Raw genomic sequence first — 18,161 nt, forward strand, 5'->3', positions numbered from 1 at the left:
TGACCCAGCAGTGATCCCTGTGAGACTCCACTCTTTACAACTCTGCAGCTGGACTTGGCACCGTTGATCACCTCTCTGCACTCTATGATGTAATATTTTTGGTCCATCTCACTGTCTGCTCTTCTATTGCACACTTCCTACATGTGAAAATTGTGTGACTTCTTCCAAATAGTTGTGAGGTGTTTTTGACAGCCTCCCTCTTGGATATGGGCAGGTTGCCTCCTCCACTGCCTCTGGCATGTCCTCTCACCTGTAGAAGCATAAGCAAGAGACAGGTGCTGGAGTGAATGGCTTCAAATACAACTTGTATTATGAACAAGTAGATAATTAGTAAATAGATATTGGGTCATGGGCTCAGTGCTTCTAGATTATTAGTGTCTTAAAAAAGAAATAATTCTACAGAACAGAAAAAAAAAAATAAGTTCCTGGCTTTGAGTCTTTGGTTTAAAACAGAAAAAATGCACTTTAGATGACAAAAGTCAATCCCAGCAGAAGAGACATGGTAAAACAGAAATTGCCAAAGTAGCTAAAGTAAGAGAAAAAGAAATCTTTCCATTGCAGTCAAAAGTGAGAAGATTAGCTACTGAGAGATTTGCTAAAGGCACAGAGGTAATTAGCAGCTTGGAGGATCCATACAGATTTGTGCTGTGGCTGTTGTGGTACCATCCATTACATGTGATAAAAAATGAAGGGAAGTTAATAGTGAGGAACAGAAGAGAAAGATGGTTCTGGAGGGTAAAGCAACAAGTTGGACCCAGTTGTAGCTTAATGGAGTTAGAGTAGTGTTGTCAACCTATCAAGCAATATTCCCAGCCTTTACATTTCAGGAGCAAATGGAGACACAATTCTGGGTGAGTCTGAGTGCCATCTGCACTGATCTGCTGCTCCATTTTCTGTGCACACACATGTACCACTGAACTAATTTGCCTTACTTCTCATACCTGGAGTTATTTTATTTCTGAAATAGAAGTATTTACACACAATCTTTAGCCAAAATGAGAAGTAATCTAAGACCACTTCAATTACTTTGATTCCAGCTGATTTTAGCTAACCTCTTAGTAAGGCTGTTGTGATATGTCTCAGTTCCCATATGCTTTGTGGTGTTACAATGTCACTCTGTAATATTTATTTTTAAACTCTACTTTGTATATATCATTTTAGTTGGCTTCCAGAAAGCAATAGCATTGATCTTTGTGAATGTCATCACTTATTTTAGAAACAATACATTTTCTTCCTGATTTCCCTTCATTCAGGGCCTGAGTCTGTGCTCAGCTGCTCGCCTTAATCTTCCCACTTGCTGACTTTTGGTATGGTATCTGAATGATTTACCACAAAACACACTTCTGTGTTTTTCAGAAGTGCATTTGCTGCTAGTGAAAATGTTTGACAATTCTGGGCTTTGGATGTTTTATTCATTAGCTGTGGACATTTATTTTAGTGGGGTTGTGTGAAGCAGTTTTCTTTAGTATGTCTGGCTTGAAAGTGGACATCTGAGATGAAGAAATATGTCCTTCCTGTGACAGCTAATGGATATGTTCTCTTGTTGGGATTCTGATGGTGTTTTACAGGGTTGATGTTAGAAGTACCTGCTGATGTAAAATTTATCTTATTGCTGCGTAGTACATTAAAGTTGCTCAGCAGATGAGGATGCTGATTTTACCTGTAAAATCAAGATTAGAAGCCTTGTGAATGCTGCAGCCTGTCATTTTTTTTTTTCATAATTTGCAGAATCACAGAATGTCAGGGGCTGGAAGGGACCTCCAAAGCTCATCCAGTCCAACTCCCCTGCAGGATCATTTAAAGCAGATCACACAGGAACGTTTTCAGATGGGTTTTGAATGTCTCCAGAGAGTGAGACTCCAGAACCCCTCTGGGCAGCTTGTTCCAGTGTTCTGTCACCCTCACAGGGAAAAATTTCTTCCTCATGTTTACATGAAACTTCCTATGCCTCAGCTTCCACCCATTGCCCCTTGTGCTGTCATTGGGCATCACTCAGCAGAGCCTGGCTCCATGCTCTTGGCTCTGACCCTTTACATCTTTATAAGTATGAATGACATCACCTCTCAGTCTCCTCCAAGCAGCAGAGCCCCAGTTCCCTCAAGGTCTTCTCATAAGAGAGATGTTCCATTCCCTTCATCATCTCTGTGGCTCTGCACTGCTCTCTCAAGCAGTTCTATGTTCTTCATGAACTGGGGGCCCCAGAACTGGACACAGTAATCCAAATGTAGCATCACAGGGGCAGAGTAGAATGGGGAGGAAGTCCTCTCTTAACCTACTACCCACAGCCCTTCTAATACATCCCAGAATGGCATTGGCCCTCCTGATCACAAGAGCTCATTGCTGGCTCGTGGTCAACTTCCCGTCCATTAGGACCCCAGATCCTTTTCCCCTTCGCTACCTTCAAACAGGTCAGTTCCTAACTTATACTGATCCTTGGGGTTGTTCTTTCCCAGGTGCCACACTTGCCCTTGTTGAATTTCATTCTCTTTCTCCCTGCCCAACCCTCCAGCCTGTCCAAGTCTGTCTGAATGGCAGTTCAGCCTTCTGGTCTGGCAGCCACTCCACTTAGAATTGTGTCATAATTCCTTCAATAATTTGTGAATTAAAAATAAGGTCTTGGGGAAAAAAAAGAAGATTGGATGCAATCTAATGATTTTAGCAAAATTCAATAGATATTTGCTGGTAGAATGAAGGCCAAGTGGTACATTTGAGAAGCAGCAAAATAAGTGAGAAAATTCCTTTAGTACTTTGAATCTTCAGCACTGGTAAGAAGATGGAATCAGAAGATCATCTGTCTAGTTGAATGTGCTGTTTAGAAGACATCTAATTCCTGTTGTAATTGGTAGCCAAGTATCCCAGTGGTTTTGGAGGCTGTTAAAGGTTTAAGTACATAATGAAAATGTAATTAAAATGAAGTAGTGTTTTTTGATGCTCACGCTGTTACTGCTTTATTTTTCTGACTCATACTGTCAGCCTGCCCTGCTCACTGTTACATGATGAGCAGAATAGGTTGAGTGATTCTTTTTCAAAGAGCTAAGACCTGGAATTGTCAAATTTCATGGCAGATTTAGAGGATAAGGCATAACGACATCAGCTGTTACCAGAAGAGAAACAAGACACTGGTTTCCTAATACTTGTTGAGTGAAGGAGGAAGGGTGCAATGAGAGTAGTACAGATAAGTGAAAGTGAGTTGGAAGACCAAGTTAATGAGAAAAAAATCAGTAAAAGGGGAGGAAAAGAACAGTTGAAGAGCTTGTATTGAAAAGTATGTTTGTAGATCACTCACTGTTTAGATTGAATAGACAGAACAGCATTTTTTTCACTTGCTCATTTATCATAACTTCAGTTTTCTCTCTCATTCTTCCTGTCTATCTTGACTAAGGTAAAGGATTCAGTACTTCTAATACTGCATAATTCCTTTTTAATAGCATGCAGAATCACAGAATGGTAGGGGCTGGAAGAGACCTTGAAAGATCATCTAGTCCAACCCCCCATGCCAGAGCAGGATGACCTATACCAGATCACACTGGAATGCAGAGCAGGATGACCTATACCAGATCACACTGTTGCTTGTTTCCTGTGCTTCTTGCATTGGTATAGAGACGCTTCAGAGAGTTAATAGAAGAGTGTATGTAACCATTGTGGATAACACAAAACCAGGTTGGAAAAGACCTCCGAGATCATCAAGTCCAACCTATCGCCTAGTGCCTTCTCATTAACTAAACCATGGCACTAAGTGCCTCATCCAGTCCCCTTTTAAACACCTCCAGAGCTGGTGACTCCACCACCTCCCCAAGCAGCCCATTCCAATGCCAATCACTCTTGCTGTGAAGAACTTCTTCCTAACATCTAACCTGAAACTACCCTGGTGCCCTTGGGGCTGTGTCCTCTTATTCCGTCCTTGGTTGCCTGGCAGAAGAGACCAACCTCACTTGGCTACAGCCTCCTTTCAGGTAGTTGTAGACAGCAATGAGGTCTGCCCTGAGCCTTCTCTTTTCCAGGCTGCACACCCCCAGCTCCCTCAGCCTTTCTTCACAGGGCTGTGCTCTGTTCCCTCACCAGCCTTGTTGCCCTTCTCTGGACACCTTCAAGCATGTCTATATCTTTCTTAAATTGAGGGGTCCAGAAATGGACACAGCACTCAAGGTGTGGCATAACAAGTGCTGAGTATAGGGCCAGAAGGAGTTCCCTGGTCCTGCTGGCCACACTGTTGCTGATCCAGGCCAGGATGTCGCTGGCCTTCTTGGCCACCTGGGCACGCTGCTGGCTCATGTTGAGCTGGATGTCAACTAGTACCCCAAGGTTTCTCTCTGCCTGGCTTCTACATCCCCTACTCCATCATGCCTTACATTCTCTGGTAGCAGTGAAGCTGGTTCCCCACATCACAGGTTTTTCTTCAGCAGCCCTGTTTTTCCATTGTGCCTCCTTCAAAATTAAAGAGCTTTCAATCAGCCCTGCTAGCTCTCATCCCAAGATTCTTTTTCCTCTTAGAGACAAGCATTTCCTATCTGTAGTCAGCAGGCCTGGAGTCTTGTAGAGCAGCTTGTGATCAAAGAACCCAAAATTCTGCCGTTGGCACCAGTCGCACAGCCAAACATTAATCTGCTGTGTTTTCACATCCATGCCCTCATCAGGCATAGCTAGTGGTGTGACAGAGGTAAAAATTACTTAATTACTTGTGCTGTTGACCCTTTCACCATTTCAGGGCTCTGAAATCTTTCCTCATTGCTTTCAGACTTCTTTTTGAGATTTCACCATTGCCCATTTTTAAAGCATCAATGCACAGTAGTCTGGCGCAGCAGGGTAGAAAGTTTTCTCACTGTGTCCTTAACGCTGTTCCCAGGGAGGCAATGTACTTCCTAGAGAGTGGATTTGGTCTGCATGTAGGACCCCCAACACTCTTTAGAAGTGAGTCCCCAGTGACAAGGACATGGCACTTCTTAGCTGTGGATGTTTTGGTAGGCTGGCTCCCTCCTAGGCTCTCTAAATGAGGCAAACCTGCTAAGCTTTCCTAGTGGCAGTTGGCTGCTTTCACTTGCACCTGGGCTCTGTTGGAGTCTCCTCCCACCCCAGGTGTGGCCACTTTGCCCTCCATCCCCACTCTCCTTCATAACCCCTCCAGCAAAGGCAGAAGCTTCAAGCTTGCCCAAGTGGGCAGAGGGATCCTGCTCCTGTCGTCACTGGTGAGTCCCCATGGTGCGCACTGGGTGAATGGGAGTGGTTCTCAAAAGGCCGGGGGGCCTGGTGGCCCCCCGGTTTGCTAGGGAAGACAATTTGTAGCAACTGCAACATCATCCACGGGTGCTGCTTTGGTCTTGTTAGTGGGACTGAGCTCCTCTGTGTGGTATTTCTGCTGTTGAGGGTTTTGCTCCAGGCTCTGGGACAAGTATAAAAATGGTGGTGTAAGAGCTGTTTAGGCTGAGTGAAGGAAGCGGGGAGAGAGCAGGAGGTCCAGAACTGGATGCAGCACTCCAGGTGGGCTCACTGCCTTTCATAAAAAGAAAGGAGTTTGCTTTTTTCCCCCCACCTCTAATTGTAGGCATGGCCAAAATGGTGTAATTTTGTGATGATTAGAAAATAGCTGTGTCTCTGAATTAGGGATTTGGGTTTGCCTGGAGAAGAGGAGGCTCAGAGTGGACCTTGCCACTCTCTACAACTACCCAAAAGGAAGTTGTAGTCAGGTGCAGGTCAGGCTCTTCTCACAGACAGTTTGTGACAGGACAAGAGAGCATGGTCCAAGGCTGTGGCAGGGTAGGTGTAGACTGGATATTAGGAAGCGCTTCCTCAGGGAAATGGTGCTTAGGCACTGGATGGACTGCCCAGGGAGGTGGTGGAGTTGCCATCCCTGGAGGTCTTTAAGGAAAGACTGGATGTGGTGCTTGGCATGATTTAGCTGATGTGGTTGTGTTGGGTCCTAGGCTGGACTGGATGATCTCGGCAGTCTTTTTCAGCTTCTGTGATTCAGGGCTGACTAGTCAGCAGGATTTTTCCTGTTCAGCTTTGAATGTTGATCTTCTCTGTGTTAAAAAAAAGAGCCTTCAGTGTACAGAATAGCAATTTATATAATCACTTACAAAAGAAAAATGACCCAAAACCTATGCAAGACAGGTGAAGGCTATTAGTACACTCAAAAACAGATTGAGGGCGGGCGGAGCAGCATGGGTTGCCTATGAAGACCATAAGGGAGAAGTCAAAACTGGAGTGTGTGTGGAGGGTGTTGTCCTATAGGACATCTGAAGGTGAAAGCAAGAAGTATGAATGCAATTCAGAAAGCAATTGGGCTTCTTTTGAAGTCAGGAAAACTTGCCAGACTCTGTACAAGGCCTGTTTAAATAAAGACTGTCTGCAAGACTGGATGTAATATTTGGGTATTAAATAAAAGGGCATCTGCTCTCACAAAAGCCACCCTGTTTTGTTCCTGTATGTTATTGGCTACTTTCCTACTTTGTGCAGGCTTTCTATAGAATAAGTTCATGGCAGCCTGACAAATGAAGCATTTATTATGGCAAAAAGAAAAAGCACTGTAAACAAAACCAAAATAGCAAATTTATTGGCTTTTATAATGCATTACCATTTTTTCAATTGGCAGCAGCATAGTGAAATTTTGTATTTTAGGACCCAAATATTGTTATCTGAAAACAGTGGACTTCATCTTCCAGTTCTTTTTTTTTCCTCATTACATACAGTGCTGTTTTTTCTATTTGTTGCTCACACTCAAGTGTTGCAGGAGCAGATTCTAATAAGAAACATTTACAGACTCAGTTGCTCATTCATGTGCACTGCCTGCATTTATTCTCATCTGTTTAAAACAAAATAATGGTTTGCCTTTGAATTTGAAGAAAATCATTATTTCAGTCTGCTTTTCATATTGTCTTATGAGCTGAAGCATATGGAGCCTTAATTATAACTAAACCAAGATAAAACTCTTGAAGGTAACAATGAAACCTTCTTGAAATCATAGAATCTGGAAGGGACCTCAAAGATCATCTAGTTTCATCTGCTTGTCATAGGCAAGGACACCTCCCACTGAACAGATCACTCAAGGCCTCATTCAATCTAGCCTTGAGCACCTCCAGGGAGGGAACTTCTAAACCTTCCTGGGCAATCTGAAAACTAAATGCTTTTTATACAAGGTTTTGATCCAGCAGTTGTTATTCAAATAGAATTTCCACCAAAATCAAGAGGGTTTTTTTTCTGTTGTGAGAGTTTAGGATGAAATTCTTTTGGAACCAGTAGCAGTGTTGAACCTGGTGGCAGCAGGTAAGAGGTACCTTCTCTTATGCTATTTTGTTACCTTCCTGCAGTAAGGGGAGTTCTTTGTGGTCCCAGCTGAACTTGCTTTTGGTGTCTGGTTCTCCAAGGTCTACTCTGCAAACAAATGTGCAGGCTGCTAAGGCACAAGGCATGTGTTTGTCTGCTAGAATACTCCTTCAGACCTGATGGATGTCAAAATAGTATGCAGAGGTACACCACTAGCAGACAGTGACACAGTAGTTGTACATTCAGGATAAGAATGTCAATAATTCAGTTAATGGTTTTAAAAGGAAAGAGCTTTCTTCATGCAACAAAAGCTTAAGAATTTGTGTCTTGGTATTGTTCTGAAACAAATTAGTGAGTCACATATATCAATTAAAGAATTTGTTAATTCCAAAGTTAGAAGCACATGAGAATTTTTAGCAGTCTTATCAGAGATACAGTATTAGTATAGGAGATGAGGGAGGAGAATGTTTCCTCCTCCAATGGCTGAGTCATTTCATTTGAATGCCAAAAAGTGAGATCCTCTCTGCCTGTCAAGCGTCTTAAAACACTGATAAGCTGTACTCATATTTATATTTCTGTTTAGTGTCTATCTAAGGAATGATGGAGAGGACTCTCTCAGTTTCAAGGTGGTTTTTGGTTTGAGGATATTTTTCTGCACAGGCAAGATCTGTCTGAGCAAAGGCTTGCTCATGATGGGTCTGTGTTTTATTGTTTGAGAATATATGAACACAGTTTCATCTAGGGAAGTGTTGTAAAGAAAATAGGCATCTTGTAGTTTCTGATTCTTCTAGGTATCACAAAATATTTACACTTGGTTCTGCTGGGTGTTTTCTGTGCTGACTTAGTGTTTCTGGAATCAGCTACAGAGAAGTGAAGTGTTAACTAGAAGGAAAACCAATCCATCTTCTTCAGACACACAGTGAATCTCAGGTTTTGCATTTGATTTAAAGTGCTTAAATGAAGTTCTCACAACAGAAGAAAACTTTTTTTCCTAAAGGTTTAATTTGGGACTGTTGGTCTGGATTCATGTTGTTCAGTGCCAGGACAGAAGATTTGATGTTCCTTAATTACTCTGATCTAGTGTGGGACATTAAACCTTTTGGACATTACAAAGCAACAACAAAACTCCATCACAATTCTCTTTATCCTTTTATTTCTTTGTCAAGTCAGTTTTGGAAGTATTTTCATCACTCAAAACATAGTATCTCTGCCTAAGCATTTGACTTCAGCTGTCACCTTCAAATATCTTAAAGTTGGGGGTTATTTTTTCCTTTCTTGACCTTGTTTGCTATATTTGGCAGTACTGAATAATTTATGTGTAACTGCATTATCAATTTTGCATCTCTGCTGAGAGGCAATTTAATTGCTTTGTTTCCAGTTCAGAAGTTACTTTGTGATAGTGAGCTGTAGTGTTGTATGTGTGTATGTGCTTCTGACAGTGGGTTTTGAGTACTTCTTTGGAGATGGAGGATCAGAAGTGTGTCCTCGAGTCATTCTGAAACAGCAAAAGGCTATTGATGATGGTGTGGAAAGGACTGTGGGTCATTTATTAGTGAAGGAAAGACAGAGCTATAGTTCAGCAGATGCTCCCATGGGACTGTAGATAACATTAGGGAATCAATATGACACTTGGATGATGACACAGCCTTTGAACCTGGCAAAGAAGCACACTTGGCTGTCTGAAACAGGTGCTCACACCCTTGAGCTCTTTTCATGGAGTGTTATGATTCTAAAGCCTGTGGAAATATTTCTGAAGACCTGCAGTAGAAGTGGCTGTTAGAGCTATGTGCTCACTGTTTTACCGCTGGTGCTTGGGGAGTTACCATCAACATCAGCACGGGTTGCAGTTGTAGAACTGAAATGATGCTTGACTACTCAGGGTCTCTGATATTTATTCATTAACACTAATATAGCTGATGTAAATCTCAAACAGTAGTTCAAAGGAAGGGTCAGAGGGGGGGAAGGTGGTAGCGTATAAACCTGAGCAAAATCAAAGGAGAAAAGGTTACTACATGGAGTATTTACCATGTTGTATGCATTCAGGTGGTACACATCACTGCTAAATAAAGGTCACTTGAAAAAGATCAAGTGCTCTTTTAAATATCAAAATAAAATATATTTGCAATTAACATTAGATACAGATTCTCTCTTGTAGGCAAATGTGAGCCTGTTAGCCATGATGAAGTTTAAGCTTCCACAGAGTTGATAATTTTTGGTTCTCCAAACAGTTGAGCACTACATAATTATTACATTTTTGCTTCAAAACCAAGCATAGACAAAACATCTTTCAGTACAGGAATATTGTAATTGTTGGTATGGAATTTGGTGTTCATATTTTCAATTGTACCAGCCAGATTCATTAACCAGAGTTGAATGAGTAGCCTCCAGGAAACACAACTTACTCTTTCTCTCCTTTAAGGTGGTTTCCGCTAGAGTCTAAACAAGGGAAGAGAACTAAAGACAGAGGAGAAATAAAGGTCAACATTCAGTTCATGAGGAACAACATGACAGCAAGTATGTTTGACTTGTCAATGAAGGACAAAACCAAATCCCCTTTTGCTAAACTAAAAGACAAAATGAAGGGTCGAAAACCTGATGGGACGTTTCTGGATACATCCTCTGCAATCATCCCAAGTACTCACATACCTGATGCAAATGTAGAGATCTGTAGTGGTGAAGTACAAATGAAATCAAAACCAAAAAAACCTTTCCTTTTGGGACCTCAGAGGCTCTCCTCAGCTCACTCCATGTCAGACTTAACAGGATCTCATGTCTCCTCAGAAAAGCTCAAGTCCAGCACAGTTGGCTACCCTCATCTTTTCAGGCGTCAGCTGGAATCTTTTGGTTCAGTTGATGAAGGTGGTAAGTAAAGCTCCTGACTATTGCAGTTCACTGCTATTACAGCATTCAGAAATCTGTTTCTTTACTGTTTAAGTACAGGTCCAAAAAGCTACTACTGGCCTACTTTGTTTTTTTGCCCACCTCTGTTAGTTGCTGGTGACTCAATTGCTGTTTTTAAGCATAAGAAATAACTTGCAATGGCCATAATGTATTGAAGTTTAGCATTTAGATGTTAGGATCAAGCTCTTTATTATGAGGGTGGTAGAACACTGGAACAGTTGCCCAGGTAGGTGGTTGGGTCCCCATTCTTGGAGGTATTCCAAGTGAGTCTCAACAGCGCTCTGGGTGACCTGATCTAGTTGAGGATGTCCCTGCTGACTGCAGATGAACTTTAGACGTCCCTTCCAACACAGACCATTCTAGGATTCTATGTTTTTTATTATGTCCTCATTTTAGAGTATGTTGTATTGATCCACTGCATTCTGAAAGGAACTCAGGGCAAAACATCTTGTGAAAATGAAAAGGTAAAGAGTTGAAAACTGCCCAAGTTCTAAACATGATTTATACAAAGAACCGAAAATGCTTTGCATTGTTCATCGTGCAGCAATAAGCTACTGTTTGTTTCTGGAATCATAGAATTGGTCAGGGTTGGAAGGGACCACAAGGATCATCTAGTTCCAACCCCCCTGCTGTGGGCAGGGATGCATCACAGTGCATCAGGCTGTCTAGAGCCTCATCTAGCCTGGCCTTAAATGCCTCCAGGGATGAGGCTTCCATCACCTTCCTGGGCAACCTCTTCCAGGCTCTCACCACCCTCATGCTAAGGGGGCAACCTCTTCCAGGCTCTCACCACCCTCTTCCTAACATCCAGTCTAAATCTACTCATTTCTAGCTTTGTTCTATTCTCCCTAGTCCTGTCACTGCCTGATAGCCTAAGAAGTGCCTCCCCAGCTTTCTTGTAGGCCCCTTTAAGATACTGAAAGGCCGCTATAAGGTCACCTTGGAGCCTTCTCCTCTCCAGGCTGAGCAGCCCCAGCTCCCTCAATCTCTCCTCATAGCAGAGCAACTCCAGCCCTCTGATCATCCTCATGGCCCTCCTCTGGACACACTGGAATGGCACAATAGCCATAGCTGTCACATTTAAGAACTTGATATTTGCACAGGAAACAAATTTGCTATAGTATCTATCCATAAACAGTTCTGAACCAGAGTTAATGCTGAAGCAGTTAACTTTTGTTTCAGTAGCTTACATTGCAGCATTTTGAATGGGGATTTGGTTGCAAAGCTTGCAGGACTAAGCTGTGATTTCTCTGTATGTCATGAACTATGATCCAGTGTCTTGATGAAAATACTAATGACAGATTGTTTGCAGGGAGTCTAAAATCTCCACATAGAAGGACACTAAGTGTTGATACTTCTAAAATGAACCAGCCTGACAGCACAGTTGATGAAACTGCACTTGAAGCACAAAACGACCCATTTACCAATGTGAGTGCTTCATTACCCCAGAAATTTGCTACACTGCCAAGACAGAAGAATCCCTTTGAAGAAAGCCCAGCGACATGGGATCCAAACATAAGTCTTTTTTCCAAACCTGTTGACATCAGAAAAGAAATTAAAAAAGAGAAAAAAGAGAAAGTTAGTCTTTTTGAAAGAGTGACTGGAAAAAAAGATAGCAAGAGGTCAGATAAACTTGGCAATGGAGGATCAGAGAGCTCTACTGACTTGAAATCACCTAGTGTGTTTGAAACTCATCAGGAGAGTTTTGATCATGAGTCAACTAATCCCTTTCTGACCAACTTCAAGCCGACAAGCATGTTACCATCTTCAAGGTAGGTTTTGGCTGTATTTTGATCTGCTGTCTTGAATGTGTTACATAAATGAAAATGAAGCATTGGAGAACACAGTTTTTGTGCTTTATATACATTTATATTGTTGCTTATCTAAAAGTTAAGAGCTTTATATATAGTTGCATCTTTTCCTGCTTCGTTTTGGAATTGCATTCACATTACTGGTGTGTTGCAAATGTTCTTGGGTATTTAGATTTCTGGAGGATCCTTTTGTGCTTCAGAACGGCCTCTTCCTGAGAGTCTTCTGCTTTCACTGGACACTTGTTGCTAATTGCTACACTGCTCTAAATCCAAGTTTTTAGAGGGAAGGATTTCAAGTTTACAGGCCAGATGAAACAGAATAAATAAAGTTGAAAGAAAAATGTGACTGGTGCAAACAAGTCCTATGAATAGCACCACTTAGGGTGAAAAATAGATTTAGATTTTATGTTAAGTCACCAGAATAGAAGACTGTTCTGTTTCTAAATGGCAGCACCCACATGGGTACTTCCCCTGAATTCTTTTAGTTCACTAGACCTTTGAGTTCCTGTGTTCAAGCTATGGCATGAAGCAGCAGTTTGCTAAGAGCAATTTTAAGTTACAGGGACTGATGATAGACAAAGATAAAAATGGATTCTTTAAATCAGAGTTTATCAACACTGAACACATTTTCCTTAAAAGGGAGTATCCCACATGTCTGACTTTCATTTTCCAGTGAGGAAAATATACATGCATACTGTTGCTAAAAGCTAATTATTTAAACACTTTTCTAAATTTCATTCATTTACATTCTTTTTTTTTCCTGTAAATGCAAGCAATTAACAGTCCTCTTTTTTCAAGGTAATGATTCATTTCTTTTTAATGACTTAAATTTGATAGAAATTGAATTTGACATTAAACTGGAGCATTAAGGTTGTGAAATAAATCATCATTTAAAGTGGAAAACATGGTTCTAACAATTTGCTTCCCCTGCCTGTTAATGTCTTGGTTAATGACACTGTAGTATTCTTCTTATTAAGAAAAGGTAATTTGTCTTGTTCTTGAAGATTTTAGAACAGATTGATCTTATCTTATGCCAGCTCAGACTTATTCATGGGTTAGAATGCATGCACTCCTGATTTAAACTTACAACTGGTTTCTCAGCAAAACTAATCATGTGAATTAGGTAAATGAACTGGAATGGAACTGCTGTAGGAAAGATTCAGTTGGTAGAAATTCACACAGACTTCAGTGAATTGTCATCTTACACTTCAAGTCAGATCCCAGTGTCTTTAACATGTTTATAGGCAGTGTCTTAGAATGATATTCATTCAATAGAGGATTTCCTTAGATTAGAGTAAGGTTAGGATATAGCTCTGTTTGTCAGAAGTTAGACTTCCATTTAAATAAGCTCCTTTAAAAAAGAAGTAATTTGAATCACAATTAAAAGTACATAGCATTTAATTTTTTTCTTAAATGAAAAAAGTGTTGAGGCAGATGCCAGCTATAAGGAATGAAATCTTTTTGAAGTGCTTGGATGCAGCAGATCTTGATAAATATAAATCTTTAACAGTGATCATGATAGACTTTTTTCCTTTGTTTTGTAATTAAAAAGCTCATCACAGTGCCCATTCAGAAGGACTCTAGTCATTTGTTCCCCTTCATTGTATGAGTCTCTTTTACTAGTTCTTGACTTTTATGTAAACAAACTTTTGATAAGACAAATACATATATTGATTTGAAAATGCTCAAGAGTAAACATTTTGGACAATTGTTATGGAATAATACCTATTGGCAGGTGGCAGGAGAAGTGAAACTGGCCTCAGATTGCACCGGGGAGGTTTAGACACGGCAAAGTTCTTCACTAAAGGGCTTCTTAGAGGCTGCAGTAGGCCCCCAGAGAGGTGGTTAAATCACCATCCCTGGAGGTGTTTAAGAGGAAGAGATGTGGTGCTGAGGGACATGATTCAGCACCAGCCTTGCCTGATACAAAGTGATTAGACATGATGATCTTAGAGGTCTTTTCCATCTGTAGCAATTCTATGATTCTAGCAAGCAGTCATTTTGGAAGCTCTCAATTCTTATGTCTCAGTATGATTTGTGGGAATCTCTTAGAATAAGTTCACTTTCTTTCAAGTGTATCTCATGGACAATGATTTCCTTTTGAAGTAGAAACTAATACAAAATGTGCATATTTAATAAGTATACAGTTTAAGTTTACCTTTTATCTCTGGAGGATTTGTTGAATAGAGTCCCTTTTTTTTCAAACTAGCAATACTGTGAAGAAAGAATTGTGTAAATCTGTGGGCACAAAATTAATGAGGTTGAGTAACAAATTTAGTATGCAGAAAGCATACACAGAGAATGTAGGCTTTGAGTTGCTTTTTATTTACTCAACATGATATTAAATTCTTTTGGGTGGATACCATTTCCACAAGTAAACCAGGAACTACTATAGAATGGCCTGGGTTGGAAGGGACCTCCAAAGGTCATCCAGTCCAACTCTTTCTGCAGTCAGTAGGGACATCCTCAACCAAGTCAGGTCACCCAGAACCCTGTTGAGCCTCACCTTGAATATCTCCCGGGATGGGACCTCAGCTACCTCTGGGCAACCTATTCCACTAAACTCATGGTGCAGAACTTGCTCCTGATGTCTGGTCTAAATCTTCTCTTCCCTTTCTGTTGAGGTATGTTCAAAATGTGTTTCCTAGTGCAGATCAAGAATCTGCTTTGCAGGTGGATCTCCTAGTTAGCTGAACCCTTGTTCAAATGGATGGAACATTCCTGGAGCCTGAGAATTGGATCCTGTCTGATGAAAATCAGTTGAAAGATGTGTTGCAAAAGCACACTGTAGCCACAAAAGGGTGTTCAGTCTGTGGCACCAGGCTGGAAATTGTGCCAAGTGGAAGAAAAAGTCTCCATACCAAACCTCTTCCCCCATCCTCCAAAAATATGACCACACTCCACTCTTTCATGAGCAGAGTATGGAAGTCAGATGCTTAGCACCAATAAGCATGTGTCTGTAAAGTTCATGGGAGTTTTTTCAGTGGCTTTTAGCTACAAGTGAGGCTTTAGTCCATCCTAGTTAATTGGAAGTAATGTTGACTGAGCAGTAATGAGCCAGCAGCTCTTAAGATCAGTAACTGCTGCTTAGGTGGGTTGCAGATCGGAGTTGCTGTGTAGCCTTTCACCTAACGAATCATTAAGTCCTAAATGGCTGCATGCATACTCACTAATTACTCTTATTTGCTAATTAAAATAATGGAGGTACATATATCTTTCAGCTGATACAGGGAAAAAAGTAGTAGTGGCTCAGCTATGTTCTTAAAGGCAAGAAAAATCCTAGGGTTGCTTTAAAATCATTTTTATTACTATTACTTCAAGGAGCTTTAAGAAGTATTTTGGACCAGCAAAACAAGACCTTCTTGGTTTGTGTATAATACTAGATGTCAGGAAATCACAAGCTGTGGATCTCTAATTTCTATTCATCTCAGCTCTGGCAAAAGCTTGATCTGTGGTTTTGGCTGAATCACTTACTCTCCTCGCTCCTGGTGGAGAGAGTAATATTTTTGTTACATCTTACAAATCCTGAGTGGATAAATTAATACTAAGGCTGTTAGAGATCTGATTTTTTTACATAAGTGTTAAGGTTGAGAAGTGTTATTGTCTGGTATAGGTGTAATACAGATATTTATGAGCTGATTTCTTGACAGTTGAAAAATGCTTCAGTTTCATAGTGAAGCAGAAGCACTGTTTGTATAGAATACAGAATATCTTAATTTTCAGGGGTTTTATATCATGCAGCCAGTGGAAAAGGCTTAAGTGTACAGTACAGCTAATATTTTAGCCAGCATTTACCAGTAGTAGTTTTATCTTTGTACTTCCTAATCCATAGCATTGAAACTTTTGCCTAATGCTGTGTTAAACTGCTTTCATTCTTAACTGTTAGTGCTATTGTCATGACTCTCCAGAGGTTAATTTGCAGTTGGGAGCCACGTGGATATTTTTGTTTTGAAGACAGTTAAAGAAATTGAGAGTACTCCTGGAAAACAAAGATTGTTTTGTGCTGTGACCAAACCTTGTGCATTAATTCTCTGAAATTGTGTGTGTTTGGGCAAATGCAACTACAGTAGGCTAATAAACTGATGTGAAAATTTCTCAATTTACACCACTTGACAAGTGCTAAAAGAAAAGCATCTTTAATTTTAATGTGTTATTAGGACCTTTTTAGAGAGATTGTACAAGTTATTAACAAGGTCCTCAGAGACAGGAGACGGGTAATTAACAAGACCTACAGAAAGAGAGTTTAGGTAATTAACAAGATCTTAGGGACTGGACACAGGGAAACAAATAGTCCAATATTTAAAACTGACAGGTTGTTACTAGTCTGATCAAATTCCAGATCTGGAAATCAAATTGATAGGTGTTTGGGAGATTTCTAAGAAGCATTGTGTGTAGTCACAGACACAAACAATCTGTATTAAACAATCAAGTATTAAACCTTTTAATGGAGCACTTCCATGCTATTATGTATTGTTCAAGAAGATAAAGCTTCTACTTACATGCTGGTTTTACATTGTCTCAAGTGGAATCACAGAATTGTTAAGGTTGGAGAAGATCTCATTGAATCCAACTATTAACCTCTGAACTGCCAAGTCCACCACTAAACCATGTTCCGAAGTACCGCATCTAAGAAACATTGAGTTGTGCAGGAGAAAGAAATGTGGCTTAGTAAGATTCATTATTAGGAGTAATGCTCATGTTCATAACCAAAGTATTGTTTAGTTTTTGTTCTGGGCTCTTTTAATGCTTTATCCTTTTTAATGAACTGTGATTCAAAAACCCCAACCCAGGCCTTAAGCTCATCTCTTTTGCATCTTTTTCCTTTGTCTGTCATCTCTGTATCTGGTTATTTTCTTCAGTCTCTCTCCCCCATGCTGTCATCACACATAGCTGTTAGAGCTGTCTGCCATTCCAGTGCTGCCTGCTCCAGACAAATCACTGCCTGCAGATTTATTTTTCCCAATGGATGCAGTGCTTCAAATAAGCAATGTCTCACCATTTTGATGCATTCATTATAAGATCTGGGGGGGAAAACCAAAAAAGAGTTGCCATGAAAACATGAGGCTCTTTAACTGTGCAGGTCACATGAAGGTGTTGAGTCTAAAGAACAGCTGATGTCTGCATTTCAGCAGGTATTAAACTTCTGTATGTGTGATGGGCAATGAGTTAAGACAGGCTTTATATGAAATCATGCTGTTCCTATGACTTGCTGGGTTACTGTTTGTCAGTAAGATAGCTGCCTGGCTGTGGTAGGCTCCAGTTGTAAGGTAAAACCTGTTAGCTTAATCAAAGAACCTTAGAGGTTGGAAGGGACCTCCAAAGGTTGAGTCCAAGCTCTCTGGGCAGCCTGTTCCAGGGCTCTGTCACTCTCAATGGAAAGAGATTTCTCCTCCTGTTGAGGTGAAACTTTCTCTGTTCCAGTTCATAGCCATTGGTCCTTGTCTTATTGCTGCTGATCACCAAAAAGTGTTTGGCCCCAGCCACTTGATACCCCTCAGATATTTGTACACATTGATCAGATCTCCTCTCAGCCTTCTCTTCTCCAGACTGAACAGCCCCAGGGCTGTCACTCTCTCTCCATAGGGGAGATGTTCAAGCCCCCTCATCATTCTCGTGGCTTTCCACTGGACTCTCTCCAGCAGGTCTCTGTCTCTTTTGAGTTGGGGAGCCTGAAACTGGACATAGTATTGCAGGTGTGGTTTCACCACGGTGCAACAGAGGGGCAGAAGAACCTCCCTAGCCCTCCTGGACTTGCTTTTCCTGATACAGCCCAGGAAGCTGTTGGTTCTCTTGGTCATAAGGGCACATTGCTGGCCCATGCAGAACTTGCTGCCCACCAGCACTCAAGGTCTTTCTCCACAGAGCTGCTTTCCAGCAGGGTAGCCCCAACCTCTACTGGTGCCTGTTTTATTCCTCCTCATATGCAGGACCTTGCACTTGTGCTTACTGAACTTCCTGAAGATAAGCTATTAGTGCAATAGTTTCAACATCATCAAAGATAAGTGACTTTAAATGTTTTCACTCTTACCTGTTACCATAAGTGTAAAAGTGCAGAACCCTGCACTTAGCCTTGTTAAATCTCATCCCATTGGCCTCTGCCCACCCATCCAGCCTGTCAGGGTTCCTCTGCAGGGCTCTCCTACCTTACAGCAGATCAACACCTGCTCCTAGGTTGGTGTCATCTGCAAA

General features: G+C 41.1%; 1 protein-coding gene across 4 annotated transcripts in view; it reads left to right on the top strand.

Annotated features, from left to right (window-relative positions):
- The window catches only part of RAB11FIP2 (RAB11 family interacting protein 2), a 44,992-nt gene that overhangs the window by 7,275 nt on the left and 19,556 nt on the right, over positions 1-18,161 (top strand). For 3 of the 4 annotated variants that reach the window (XM_064144284.1, XM_064144285.1, XM_064144286.1), the window contains exons 2-3: positions 9,680-10,122; positions 11,474-11,933. In XM_064144284.1, coding sequence (XP_064000354.1) covers positions 9,680-10,122; positions 11,474-11,933 — 903 coding nt within the window. The remainder of the gene's footprint in view (positions 1-9,679; positions 10,123-11,473; positions 11,934-18,161) is intronic. The other variant, XM_064144287.1, reaches the window with a different exon arrangement.

Source organism: Pogoniulus pusillus, chromosome 6 (genome assembly GCF_015220805.1).
Source record: "Pogoniulus pusillus isolate bPogPus1 chromosome 6, bPogPus1.pri, whole genome shotgun sequence".
NCBI lineage: Eukaryota > Metazoa > Chordata > Aves > Piciformes > Lybiidae > Pogoniulus > Pogoniulus pusillus.